Source organism: Ammospiza caudacuta, chromosome 23 (genome assembly GCF_027887145.1).
Source record: "Ammospiza caudacuta isolate bAmmCau1 chromosome 23, bAmmCau1.pri, whole genome shotgun sequence".
In the NCBI taxonomy this organism is placed as follows: Eukaryota; Metazoa; Chordata; class Aves; order Passeriformes; family Passerellidae; genus Ammospiza; species Ammospiza caudacuta.
In genome coordinates, this window is record NC_080615.1 from 8,456,403 (window position 1) to 8,468,794 (window position 12,392).

A 12,392-nucleotide genomic window follows, 5' to 3' on the forward strand; every position below is an offset into this window, starting at 1 on the left:
AGCTGACTGGAAGCACTTAGACTTGTTTAAACTCCATTAGTGTAGCGTTACAGAGCACTTCTGGCTTAAAACAGATAAATAAACACTTCAATTGTTAGAAGCTGACACTGCCCCCCATTCCCATCCCTGCTGGGGTTTATCAGCCCTGGTGCAGGGAGCTGCTGTGTGGGTAATGCAGCTGGGTCAGTAACTTCTCTTCTGTTTCCTCTCTGCCAGGTTGCAATAAAGATCATTGATAAGACTCAGCTGGATGAAGAGAACCTGAAGAAGATATTTAGAGAAGTCCAGATCATGAAGATGCTTTGCCACCCACATATCATCAGGTTGTACCAGGTAGGAGCATTGTGCCATGGAGCTCCCATCCCTTGACTCCACATGTCAGCATTTCCTCCAGAGCTATCCCTCCATTCCTTGCACGTGGAACTGGGAAAGCCCCTGATGTTTAAAGGTCTCAAAGCGCTCTGGAGGGGCAGGGGGAAAGTGTAGCTGATCCTCCTCTCTCTGGCCATCATGCTTCCGCTGTGGGCTGGCCTCCTGCCACTTGTTTATGGCCATTGTGTGCTTCTCAGTTTCCCAGTTGAAACCGGATGCAGGTTCCCCTTCTGCCTTTAAGGGAGGGAGTAAATCTCACCCAGGAGCAGGACTGGGCTCTCCTCTCCTGCCCAGCTCCCTGTGGCCCCCAGGCCCTGCTGGTCTGCTCAGCCCTTTCCTGGAAGGGGATCAATACTGGCGGCAGACCTGCTTTTCCATATTGTTTGCAGACATTTTTTCCAGCTTGTTTGACTTTTTTTTGTCTGCAGACAAAACCCCCGGAGGCAGAAGCCACGTGGTCTGCCCTTTACACAGGTAGCTGGTTGTGCCCCTCTGTGAGGAGGGTGCAGCAGAGTGATGGGAGCAGAGGAATAAAGGACTCTGTTTCCCATCTGTTCTTGAGAGATATGAACATTTATTTGGACTCCAAAGAGTTAAAACTGAGTGGAAGTGACAGAGGTTAATGTTTAGCTGCTTTGGCCAAACCATGTGTGAGATGCTTACAGGGACTGTGGCACTTTCAAGGTACCCAGGGAGTGTTTCTTTGCACACTTACTCCTTAAACCTTTCTTTTGAGCCAAAAAACCTCTTTAAACCTGTTTCGTTCCATCTAAAGCTTTTGATGTGGTACTGAAGAGGTGACACTTGTGGCTTGGCTTTGTTTAGGGCAGGAGAAGAGCAGGGTGGGGAGGTCTCCCAGGCTGCTGGAGCAGGACAAGACCTGGGAGCAAATGCTAATGGGAGGGGAAACAGAGCAGGAGGAGGAAGGTGCAGGTGAAGTGTAATGTGTGGTTACAGATTTAGTGTTTGAAACTTGCTGTTTCATCCTTACTGTCCCCATTCCTGTCACCCCTGCACGTGGCTCTGGGGAGCACGGCAAGGTTATAGCTGGGATTTGATGAAAGCAGTTCCCTGTGTTACAGGGGAATAAAGGTGGTTTCAGGGCTGTTTCTCCTTGCACTCAGCAGTCTCCTTATGTGTCACTGCTGTGTCCTTGTGTGCAGGTTATGGAGACGGAGCGGATGATTTATCTGGTGACAGAGTATGCCAGTGGAGGGGAAATATTTGGTAAGTACATTTATTGCATTCTTTAATCAGATAATGTACTTGGTCAACTACAGTAAACCGAAAATAGCCACCACACTCTTGTTTCAGCCGAGAGGTGCCCTTCAGCCTGCAAACTTTCCATTGACAAAAGGAGTAAAGGAATAAATGAGACCAACTCAATGGAAAAATAGCCCCCATAACCTCTGCTTCTTCTTTGGGCTTCATTGACAGGTGGTGCTGCTCCTCTTTCGCGCTCACTTTGGTATTAAAGATGTTGGAAATAGTCATGCACTTGGATTTTAGTGTTGCTGAGTGCTTTGCTTCCCAGCAAGTTATATGAACCTTGTTGATGATAGTAGAACTGTTAGGATGTGTCAGTAGCTTTCAAAGAAACAAGCAGTCCTGCAGTTCTGAAGGGTTTTGTGCTCAAAACCATGTCCTGTCTTTTCTTTTTGATATCTGATGTTATCTTAGCCAGCATTGGTTACATTCCTTCCAAGCACCGTTGTCCCAGAGAGTTTTGGCTGAGTGTTCTTGACCACAGGAGCTGTTCCTGAAAGGGAAAAAAGCATCTGTGCAGCACGACTGAAAGAGCTGTGGGCTGATTGATTCATTTGTTTGGCGAACAATAGCAAAACTTATAGAAACAGGAATTTACTTATACACTGGAATTTTGTACTGGGTGACAGAGTCAGGATTTTGCAACATTGGTCTGTACTGGCTTTGCCAATATGAGCCTCCAAAAGGGGGGAAAATCCTGTGTGCCTGAATTAGCTTCAGTCAAGGAAGTGAGGACAGTCACACGTGGCCTGTCAGCTCCTGGGAACACTCCCCCTGTCCTCGTCAGCCACTGCAGAAGATTCACTTTTGATTTTACTTCTCATTTCTCTGGAGGAGAAGCTGAGTTGTAGTAAAAGACGAAGCCTTTAGTGAAGCAAGAGAAGCCCCAAATTAAGGAAACTAAAAGCTGAAAAGTGCTGGTTTGCAGCCATACAAACTGCCACCAGTTCCTCAGTCCCTCTGTAGATGGTTGCCATGGCTTCCTGTCAATATTGTCCATGTCCTTTGGATTTCTCCTGAGAAGGTGACAGCCGAAGGGGAAGCGAGTGACAGCTGATGTTTGGGAAGTGTGGATTGCCTGGTGAAAAACTGACTTGCTGAGCCTTCCAGTTGTTTATTCAAATATGAATCATGGTGCTGGACACACTCAGCAGTTCCAAAGGCTTGTGAAATTCACCTTCCCATGCACAGCAAAATCACCTGGAGCTGGCTTGGGTGTGTATCACCACAGAAAAGTATAAATCTCTTTTTACTTTTTCTCCCTCTTCTGTTGAATTTGGCAGGGATGGGCTCATCTTTTTTTAAATCCAGAGCTATGTGCAAGCTCACATACAAACTTGGAATGAATTCTTTGGTTACAAAAATAGCCTTCTGCGTGAGTCGAAGTGAAAACCTAATTGCTTTCTGAAAGATTTTCTGCTGTAGTAAATTCAGCTCATTAGCATGGCTAATTTCCATGTTGCTGCCCAGCATTTTATCCTCACTGATAGCTGGGAGCAGCCAGCTCTGTAATAGCGTGAGGCATCTCCAGACCCATGGCAGGAGGTCGTGCCTCTCTCCCCAGTTTTGAGGATTTTTGGGCACTGCCCTCAGTGCAAGAGCAGAGAGGGGAAAGCTCAAGTCTCAGCTTTTTGTGTTCAGAGTTTCCTGAGGAGCCATTAAGACTTTGTTCTGCCAGCGGAAACAATTTGCAGGGAGGAAGCAGGAGCCCATTCTGGGGAGGTTTCCTTGCGCTCCCTGCACCTCCAGCGCTGAAGGGTCTCACGTCTGTGTGTGCTGGAGACAGAGTGGATGGCAGCGTGGGCAGCTGGGCTCTCCTCCTGGGTAAAACCTCACGTGCACCTCCTCTGAGTGCCCGTCCCTGCTGGGGCAGCTGGGCTTGGTGGCAATGGCTGGGTGAGCTGCAGGGATGGTGTGTGCGTGTGTGTGGGCAGTGCAGCACTGGCACCGTGCCTCTCACTGGGCACTGGGGCTGCTCTGTGAAATGGCCTGTGCTGAGACTCTTCAGTCTTCTTCTGGGTCATGTCTTAGCACCTGCATGATGTAGGCATTAAAATGTAGGGCTGGAGGTAAGGGGGCTGACAGCTGTGGTGTTCTGGGTGCCAAATGCCATGGGGCATTTGAGTGCAGCCCATAGAACCAGAGTTGCAGCATTGTGCTGTTGTGCTATTATAAACTGCAGGTTTTTGTAAGGAATACATCTTAAATTGCTTCTCTGACGCTTTCAGAACTTCCCAAGGCTTAAAGCTGTCAGTGTTTCCCAGGCAGTGCCAGAGGTCAGAGCTTTCAGCTGTGAGAGCGATGGTTTCTGTAAATGGCTGCAGTCAGTCAGTCAGTCCTGGCCGTGTGTCTGGCCTGTCCCTGCCCTGGGAGCTCCACAGGGATCCCAGCTCAGCACCTGGAGGGCTGCACCACCTGTTTATCCCAAGTTCCAGTAAAGGGCTGAGCACGGCCAGGCTGTGCCGTAAGAGTCTTTGATTCATCTCTTACTGGAAATGTTTGATAATTCACTTTGTTTGCGTAGCAGGGACCAGGGACAGGCATTGGGTTTGCTGTGGGCTCCAGCAGCCAAATGTAAATTGTTATTTTTGTCCCTGTCCGTGTTTTGCATGTGGTTGGGTCGCTGGTTTGACATTATGAAGAAATGAATGTCTCCTTTTAAACATAGGGTGGTCTCTATTCCAGGTCCCTCGAGTGTCCTTTTTGAGGTCAGATGGAATATAGTCTAAAACTCTGGTTTGCTTTCAGCTGTTTACTATGAAAACTGTAAATAATCTGCAGTCCTCACTGACGGTATATGAGTTCTTGGTTGATTATCAAAAAAAATCACAGGAAATTTAGAAAATTATCATCTGGTTGATGTGGTTCCCACGTCTGCCCTGTCTCCCCCCCGCCCGCCCGCTTGTCCTGAGCACTGTGAGCCTGAACTGGGCAGACACATTAAACAATGTTGTGGTGCCTGTCTCTAGAAGGTCAGACTGCTTCTGACATCACAAGGTCACCAAATTCACTGGAAATGTGACTTAATCCCCCACACAGAGGAGATGTGAAGCTTCATCAGCGTTTGTTTTCCAGACAGAAAGCAGCTTAAAAGCACGAGGCGTCTGTCCAGAGGCGGGGAGTGGAAACTTGTGTGTCAGTGCTCTCTGAACCAAAGGTGATTTTTCCCCAGTGTAGGATTGGATTGTTTTTTAACACAGAGCAGCGTCAGGTGCCTCCTGTAAGTAGGGAGAGCAGTGACTGATGTGTGTAGGGGTTGTGCAATGCAATGATGCATTCCTTCCCCTCTGGAAGACACCCAGAGCAGCATCACTGTGCATGAGCCCAGCCGGGCTCAGGTGCTCTGACACACTCAGAGCAGGGTGCTGGCTCCCAGCTCAGCGCTCAGGTCAGCTCTGTAACCTCCCCTGCATGGGAGGTTTGTGCAGACTAAGCTCTCAATGGTTAATTTTGGCATACAGTTGCCCTTGGTGGTATGTGAAGTATTCTGTAGCCTCATTGTTTCTGTCCTTCCTCTGGAGCTGGTGCAGAAATGTCAGTGGGCTCGGAGCGCGGTGCCTACGTGCAGAGCCTGGGCCTCTGCTCCCAGTTCTTCAGCAAAAGGGAAATTTCACGCCTAACCTAGAAAGGGCTTTTTGCAGCCTAAGCAGGGCTGGCTGGGCACAGGGGCAGCGGAGTTTTCTGGGTGAGAGGCGTGGGGCAGGGGGTGCCCCAAGTGCCAGCACTGAACGCGGCGTCACCGGCTGTGCCAGGACCAGTGAACTTGGTTTGGGCAGATATCCGCTTAGGAAAGCCTTACAGAAAGACACCTGCTGCAGTAGCTGCGTTTGCTTTCTTGCCTGCAGAATTGCTAAAATATTTCGGAAATTGTGCTGTTTCAAGGGCGCTTGCTGCATGGACAGGCTCCAAATCCCAGTGGAGCAGAAGGTGTGAATGACCTTGTTTAGGAGCTGAGCTATTACCTGTTGATCGGTGGCTTAAATTGGAGCAGCCCTTGCTGTGCTCTGCTGTCAGTCTCCTTAGAGTCACAAATTTATGACCATGCAAATGCCTTAATGAAATACGATGGGGCAATTTGAGATGGTGACTTTGCTTTGCCCAGCGAGCGAGCTGAGGGTCATATTGGACTTGGGGATGGTTTTCCTTCTCCAGCCCTGGTTCACATTTGCTTACAGAATAAGTTTATCCGATGAACAAGAGTTAATTGACAAGTTCTTTGAAAAACACCTCGAGTCTGTTGCACAACGTGAGTGGGCAAAGGCAGAAGTAGGTTGCTGTGCAGTCAGGAGCAGCCCAACTGCTTTGATGGATCTTGGTAATTAGTATTTACTGCGAGTCAATTATGTCGCAGGTATTTTAATGAATGGGTGACTGGGAAAAACACAACCACCCGATGAGAAACCTGCACAAGTGATTTATTGTTTTTATTTTCAAGAACAGATATCTGTATTGAGCCCCCAGTTTAATGGAGTTTAGGGAGGGATGTGAATAATTTTAACCTAATTTTGGCCAGAGATGTCTTGAGGCCAACCTGATGGCCTGACCAAGGAGTTACAACCTCCTGAAGTTACCTCCTCCTTTCTCTGCCTTTTCTCCTGCCTGTCCATCCCTACTCCTGGGACAGTGACAAGTGGCTTCTGTGAGCCTGGTGCTTCCAGGTTTTAAGTGGACTGAACTTCAGCTGGGTCTCTGCTGTGTGCCTGCCTTTGTGATCTCTTGGAGAGGCTTTTCCTGTCCGTGTGTGCAGTGCTGGCTTCCAAGGAAAGCCCAGCTGGCAACAAACACTACCTTTGAGTGAGAGTACAGGCTTTCAGCAAAATGTTTGGGAGTGCTCAGGTTTCCGTAGTGGAGGCCAGCTCCATTTTTATAATGAAATGCTTTCTTGGATTTTGCAAGGGTGTTGTTGCATCGATGCACAGAGAGGGAGGATGCTCAGTCCCTCCTGCAGCTGCTGGGAGCTGTGCTGGCTGGAGAGCTGAGGTGAGCAGCTGCTTGTGGCTGTGACTACCTGGGAGCTGGCTGGTTCCAGCAGGAGTTAGACCTAAGAGACATTTCCTGTGTAAAAGCAGGGGGAAGGAAGGATGCATGTGGCCAGGAAGCTGCACCTCTGAGGTGATGTGCTACCAGGCTGGAGTCTGAATGAGGGCAAAGGCTGGAAAAGCTTCATTTTTATTTTGATGTATAAAAAAGATTAAAAACCTTTGTCCTTGTGTACAAAACAGTTCTGATTTTCCAGGCATCCCCTCAGCTGTCCTGTATATAACATAAATTTCAAAGCCAGCCCAGGTGAGGACCGGTGGGCAGTGCTGTGCCCATCCCTGCTTGTGCCTCCTCCATGTGTGCTGCTGGAGCTGGGAACCACGCTGTGCCCACGTTGCTCCCACCTCCCCAGCTCTCTCCACGAGCAGGATTTGCCCCTGTGTCCATAACCCTGTGTTCTCCTCACCCCACAGATCACCTCGTGGCCCACGGGCGCATGGCCGAGAAGGAAGCCCGCAGAAAGTTCAAGCAGATCGTGGCTGCTGTCAACTTCTGTCACTGTCGTAACATAGTCCACAGGGATCTGAAGGCAGAAAATCTCCTCCTGGATGCAAACCTGAACATCAAAATAGCAGGTGAGCTAAGCTGAGCGGTGTGGGAGGAAGGCAGCTGCTTTCAGGAGTTAATAAATGTAGGCACTGGCTGCTTCCAGGTATTCAGGGAGAAGGAAATATGGTGCAGCTAAAGGAAGCTTTGGATTTCTGTGTGGCCTGTTGCCCAGAGCTGGGACTGCCAGGTTGTAGCCAGGAGATTTATACCTCCCTTCAAGTAGTGCAAAGTAAAAGAAGAAGGAAAAAGGCAGGTTTGGCTCCCCAGGCTGCAGACACTGCAGCGTTCACTCCTCTGGGTGATGGCTGAGGCAGTGTCACAAAACTGACCTTGTTCTGAGTCCTGCTGCTGGTTCAGGGCTTCTCCAGAGCAGGTCAGGCTAGGTGAGAGAGCAGGAATGGCAAAGTAGGGATGACAGGGTGGATGGTGGAGCAGTGAAGGGGAAGCTGTGCTCCTGGAATCGTTCTCAATGTGCTGTGACAGAGCCAGAGTGGCCTCGGTGCTTTGGGGCTTTATTGCCTGCAGGGAGAGAAGCTGAAGCAGCTGAGCACTCGGGCCCTCACTGCCTGCTCCTGGGTTTTGCAGGGATTTTTTTGTCACTAACTGCCCTTTTAGAGAGCTTCTTCCCTGGGCATTTCTGTCCTGACCTAACACAGCTGCATGTCTGTGACCCTCTGAGCATGAGACTGAGCCTTGGCCCATCTCTGGGGGGCACTGACTAGGCGTGACTTTACTGGGCTTGGTGGGATTATGACCAATTGAACCAGTGAGATTTAACGCTTAAGAGTTGGACTCAATCCTCGTGGGTCCTTTCCAACTCAGAATATTCTGTGATCCTGCCTGGTCATCTCATTTCACAGGCTTTGGAAGTGGTAGATCTTGTACTCAGCATTTCATTCTCCCAGAGCCTAGAGCACAGCTGAGCACCTTTAGAAAGCACTTGGTTGCTCCCTCTCCCAGCAGACTTCCTGGGTGAGATTGTTGTCTTTAGCAAGGGTTTGTAACTTGATTTTTTTTTTTTTTAAAGTGCTGAGGGCTACAAAACTTCAGTCTGAGCAATGTTACTTCTGGGAGGTGGGAAATACTCCTCTGTCTAGATAGCATCTTGCAGAAAGGAAACAGTCTAGCTCATTGTTGCTGTTCTCTCCGTGTACCATCCTGAGGTGTTAGATTAGAGCTCAGCACTTGGTTTGTGGTAAAATCATCAGCAATTTCTTGTGCTTCCCTCACACTCCATCTGTGGGGAGGGAGTGGGGAAGGAATAGGAAGGAGAGCAGGACTTCATGGACTTCCATGTGGTGCTTAACAGTGTGAAGCACGTCCTCCTTGGCACAGGGACGATAACCTGCTCCTCGCTGTTCTGGGAGCAGCAGATAAGTGACAGAGGCATGGCTGGTGAACAGGAGTGCAGCTCCTTGGAGGAGTGCAGGGGCTGTGGAGCTGGGATGAGCTGCTGGGGAGGTCTTTGAGCAGCACTTTCTGGTGTTCATGCAAAGGCTGCACTAATGGTTTGAGGCCATCTTGTGTTCATGGGGAAAATCCGCTCTGTGTGCAGGGGGAGGGTGCCTGGCAAACAGTGAGAAGTTAAAAACTAACCCAGGTGGAAACTGGAATTCAGCTGGATTTGCTGGAGAAATGTCCACATGAGCAGGCTGAGAAGCTCTGGAAATTGTGGAAACCTTTTTTTATCTGAGGGAGTTGGAAACTATTTTCCTTCCAAATCTGTGCTCCCAGAGTGACTCCAGGAGATAGTCCCCACCCTGGTGGTGGCAGTGTTTGCCTTGGCAGGAAGATGCTGTAGTGCTTTGAAAAGTAGCCTGGAAAAGCTGATTTATGGTATAGGATTTTCCAAGTATTAAGTTTTCTCCCTATAACTCATCAATTACAATTTGACACCAGTTCTTCCATTGTTTCAAGAGAAAAAAAAATAAAGTGATAGCAAGAGATCTGCTTCACAGCAGACCTCCCAGGAGAAATGCTACAGAAATGCACACACCAGTTACACTGGTGGAGAACCAGCTGAACCTTCACTTATTGGGCCAAACCCATTAACTGTGTCTAACTCAAACTTTGGAGCCTTTCAGACTCTGATCAGGGCAGATTTTCTGGCACTTTGTGCCTGACATCCATTTGCAGCTTTACCTCCCTTGCCTGGCATTCGGCAGGGGCCAGCTCCCAGGGTGGGCACTCTTTGGGCTGGGTTTTTCTTGATTGATTGATTGATTGATTGCTGCCTCGCTATTTTTCCGTAAACAGCGAGATCCCAACGCCATGACCCTCGCTCTCATTTTTCCCATGGATGCTTTTTCTCCAGTGTACCTTCTCAGAGGCTGAGTCAGTAGCTGCTGGCACTGTGCTCCCTGTGCTCCCAGCCCGAGAGTTCAGCCAGGAGTTGATGATTGCTAAACAGCCCGGCCTTGCCGGGGATGGTTTCGGAGAGGAATCTCATCTATGCATCGCTTTGCATTCGTCTGCAGGAGTCAGCTGCTCCTTCCCCTCCTGAGGCTCAAATCCCTCTTGGGCAGAGACTGAAGCCACTCCCTGAGCTCAGCTCTAAGGAAACTTGAGGGACTGGACCCAGTGTTTTGTAGCAGGGATGTTTGTTTTAAATATTTTCCCTGTATCACCTCATTGTGACTCACCTTGCTGCTCAAAAATGCCTCTTTCCCTCTGCATGTGTTTGTGGAATGCGACCTGATTGCTCCCTGAGGATTTGGATTTATGCATCTCCTTGGCCATAGATTTTAAGAAAGTTTATTTAAGTTGTAATTTGTGTTTTTGTTTGGTTTAGATTTTGTGCTTAGTTGCTCCGGGGTTTTCAAGTCCTCCTGTGAACTTTCTTTGGGTTTTTAAAGCCCTGCTGTTTTCCCCAGCCTTGACCCCAGTCCCTCAGTGCAGGTGGGATCTGGAAGCAGTTTCCAGCCTGGGAGCAGTGTCCCTGTGCAGGATCTGCTGGCTCCAGCTCCCTGCAGAGCCCAGCAGCCTGCCTGCCTGCCCTGAGCCCAGGAGGGCTGGGCACAGCAGCTGCCCTGCCCAGGGAGAGGTTTCACCCTGAGCCAGGGCAGCTCTGAGACCCGCTGGCCCCGTTCCCTAAGGACAGACTCTGCATTTCCCCTGCTCCCCAGCTCCCCTCCCTGTCCCAAAGAGCTGTGAATCCCTGCATGACTTTCAGCACCATGGGGAAGGGGTGAGGTTTCCCAGCTGACCAATCTGCAGGAGGCAGAGGAGGGTGCAGGAGGCAGCTGTTGCGTGTCTGTTCCGAGGCCGCGGTGCTGCCAGCTGGCATGGCACAGCCCTGGAATGGCACAGCCCTGCCCCTGCTGCTGGCACTCGCTGTGACCCCTGCAGCAGAGTGGGGAGCACCTCAGGCTCTCACCTGAGCGGGGCTGGAGCTGCTCCTGGCTGTGCACTGCCTGGAAAATGCAGGTGGTTCCCCAAGGCCCGCTGGTGTGCTTGCAAAGACAAATAAAAGTAACTAAACTAGGATAACTTGCTCAATATATGGGAAGTGCCAAAATTCCACAGTCGTAAGGAGTTTATGTCTGAACCTGATACAAATGCTGTGTGTTGGGAAATACATCCAGTGCTGCAGCGTTTATTGCTGGCTCCGGTGGCCGTAACTCAGGCACTTGTTACACATCCTGCCTTGAACGTGAGACAGCAGCTCAAAGGCTTGAGAGGTGGAAAAGACAATTGTGCAGCTGTGTGCTGTTTCCCTGGAATTGTCCTCCAAAGGCTGACTGGAGCTTTAGATGGCTTCACTGCCAGCAGTAAAAACCCAACGGGCGTGTAAGTGCCTTGTTTTGATTCCACAGCACCTTTAAAGAACATTTACCATCTCTGCCCTGTTCGGAGCTGGGCTTGGAGCAGCCTGGTGTGTACTCCAGGTGTTTCCACAGGAGCAGCTGCGTTAGGTACTCTCCACGTGCATAAATCATCTCCACAGTGAGAATTTACTCCCTGCAGAGGGACAGGGAGAAGGAATTTGGCTGTGTCCCCCTGGAGCTGAGCTGGCAGGAGCGGTGCCAGGTGGGCTGCTGGGTTCTGCAGACACTGTGCAAAGGAGGAGAGGGGTCACCTGAAATTAGGTCATGGAAAATCCTGTAAGGAGAACAGCAAGAGGGAGCACGGACTCAGCAGTTAGTGCATTCTGGGGAGTGCTGGTGGGATTTGCCTGCCTCTGGCACAGAGCTGTTGGCATCACTGCTGATCCTCACTTGGAATTCCGTGTGGAACTGGTAGTTAATTGGTAACTAACTGGTAATACTGGATAATCTTAAATGTGTTAGAGAAAACGTGTGGACATCTCAGAACTCCTTTCTGTGACTGTGACTGCTTCAATTCAATTAAGAAAAAAAGGAAGGAAACTTCTTTTTTTTAACAAGAACCAACTCTCTTCTCTTGGATCCAGAATGGTTTCCTTGCCCTTTGCAGTGCAGGTCCCAACTGTGAGCCAGGGGGACGCAGATTAATTAACAGAGAATGCCATTAGTACCCACATAAGCTGATGGTTGGCTGCCTGTGAGGTGAAGACCTTTCTCTTTCAGGATTTGTTATTTGCTCTTGGTGAAGGATTTGACTGTTGGTAGAGCTGCCCACAATAACCCTGTAGTGCTTTCTGGAAAAATCGGAATTCCCATTCTTTTTCCCTTTGCACTCTGTCTTTGCTGGCACTGCCCAGAGCTCAGGTCACCAGGAAGGTTTGGAGTCACCACCCTGGAGATGTCCAGGGAAAGATTGAACATGGTACTCAGTGCTCTGGGCTGGTGACAAGGGGGGCATCAGGCACAGGTTGGACTCAATGACTCTGGAGGCTTTTCTAACCTCAGTGATTCCATTTCCAGTGTCTGTGTACCAGTTACCCATTACAGGATGGTACGTGACCTTACCAGACTCAGCAAGTCACTGAAATACCATTTGTTCAGGACAGTTGGAGTGAATCACATTCCTCTCCTCGGTTCTCTTTGTTCTTTCAGATTTTGGGTTCAGCAACATCTTCACCCCTGGCCAGCTCCTTAAAACCTGGTGTGGGAGTCCTCCCTATGCTGCTCCAGAGCTCTTTGAAGGCAAAGAGTACGATGGGCCAAAGGTTGATATTTGGGTATGTGAGGAGCCTCTTTCTCTCTGACTTTGATCTGATTTTTGCTGTGTTTGTTTGGCTTTGC

The 12,392-nt window shown here is 49.6% G+C and overlaps 1 protein-coding gene across 1 annotated transcript in view; it reads left to right on the forward strand.

Moving 5' to 3' along the window:
* SIK3 (SIK family kinase 3) overlaps nucleotides 1-12,392 on the forward strand; it is a 69,169-nt gene that overhangs the window by 35,468 nt on the left and 21,309 nt on the right. Inside the window, exons 2-5 of the mRNA XM_058818994.1 lie at nucleotides 217-333; nucleotides 1,536-1,599; nucleotides 7,092-7,253; nucleotides 12,204-12,328. Coding sequence (XP_058674977.1) covers nucleotides 217-333; nucleotides 1,536-1,599; nucleotides 7,092-7,253; nucleotides 12,204-12,328 — 468 coding nt within the window. The remainder of the gene's footprint in view (nucleotides 1-216; nucleotides 334-1,535; nucleotides 1,600-7,091; nucleotides 7,254-12,203; nucleotides 12,329-12,392) is intronic.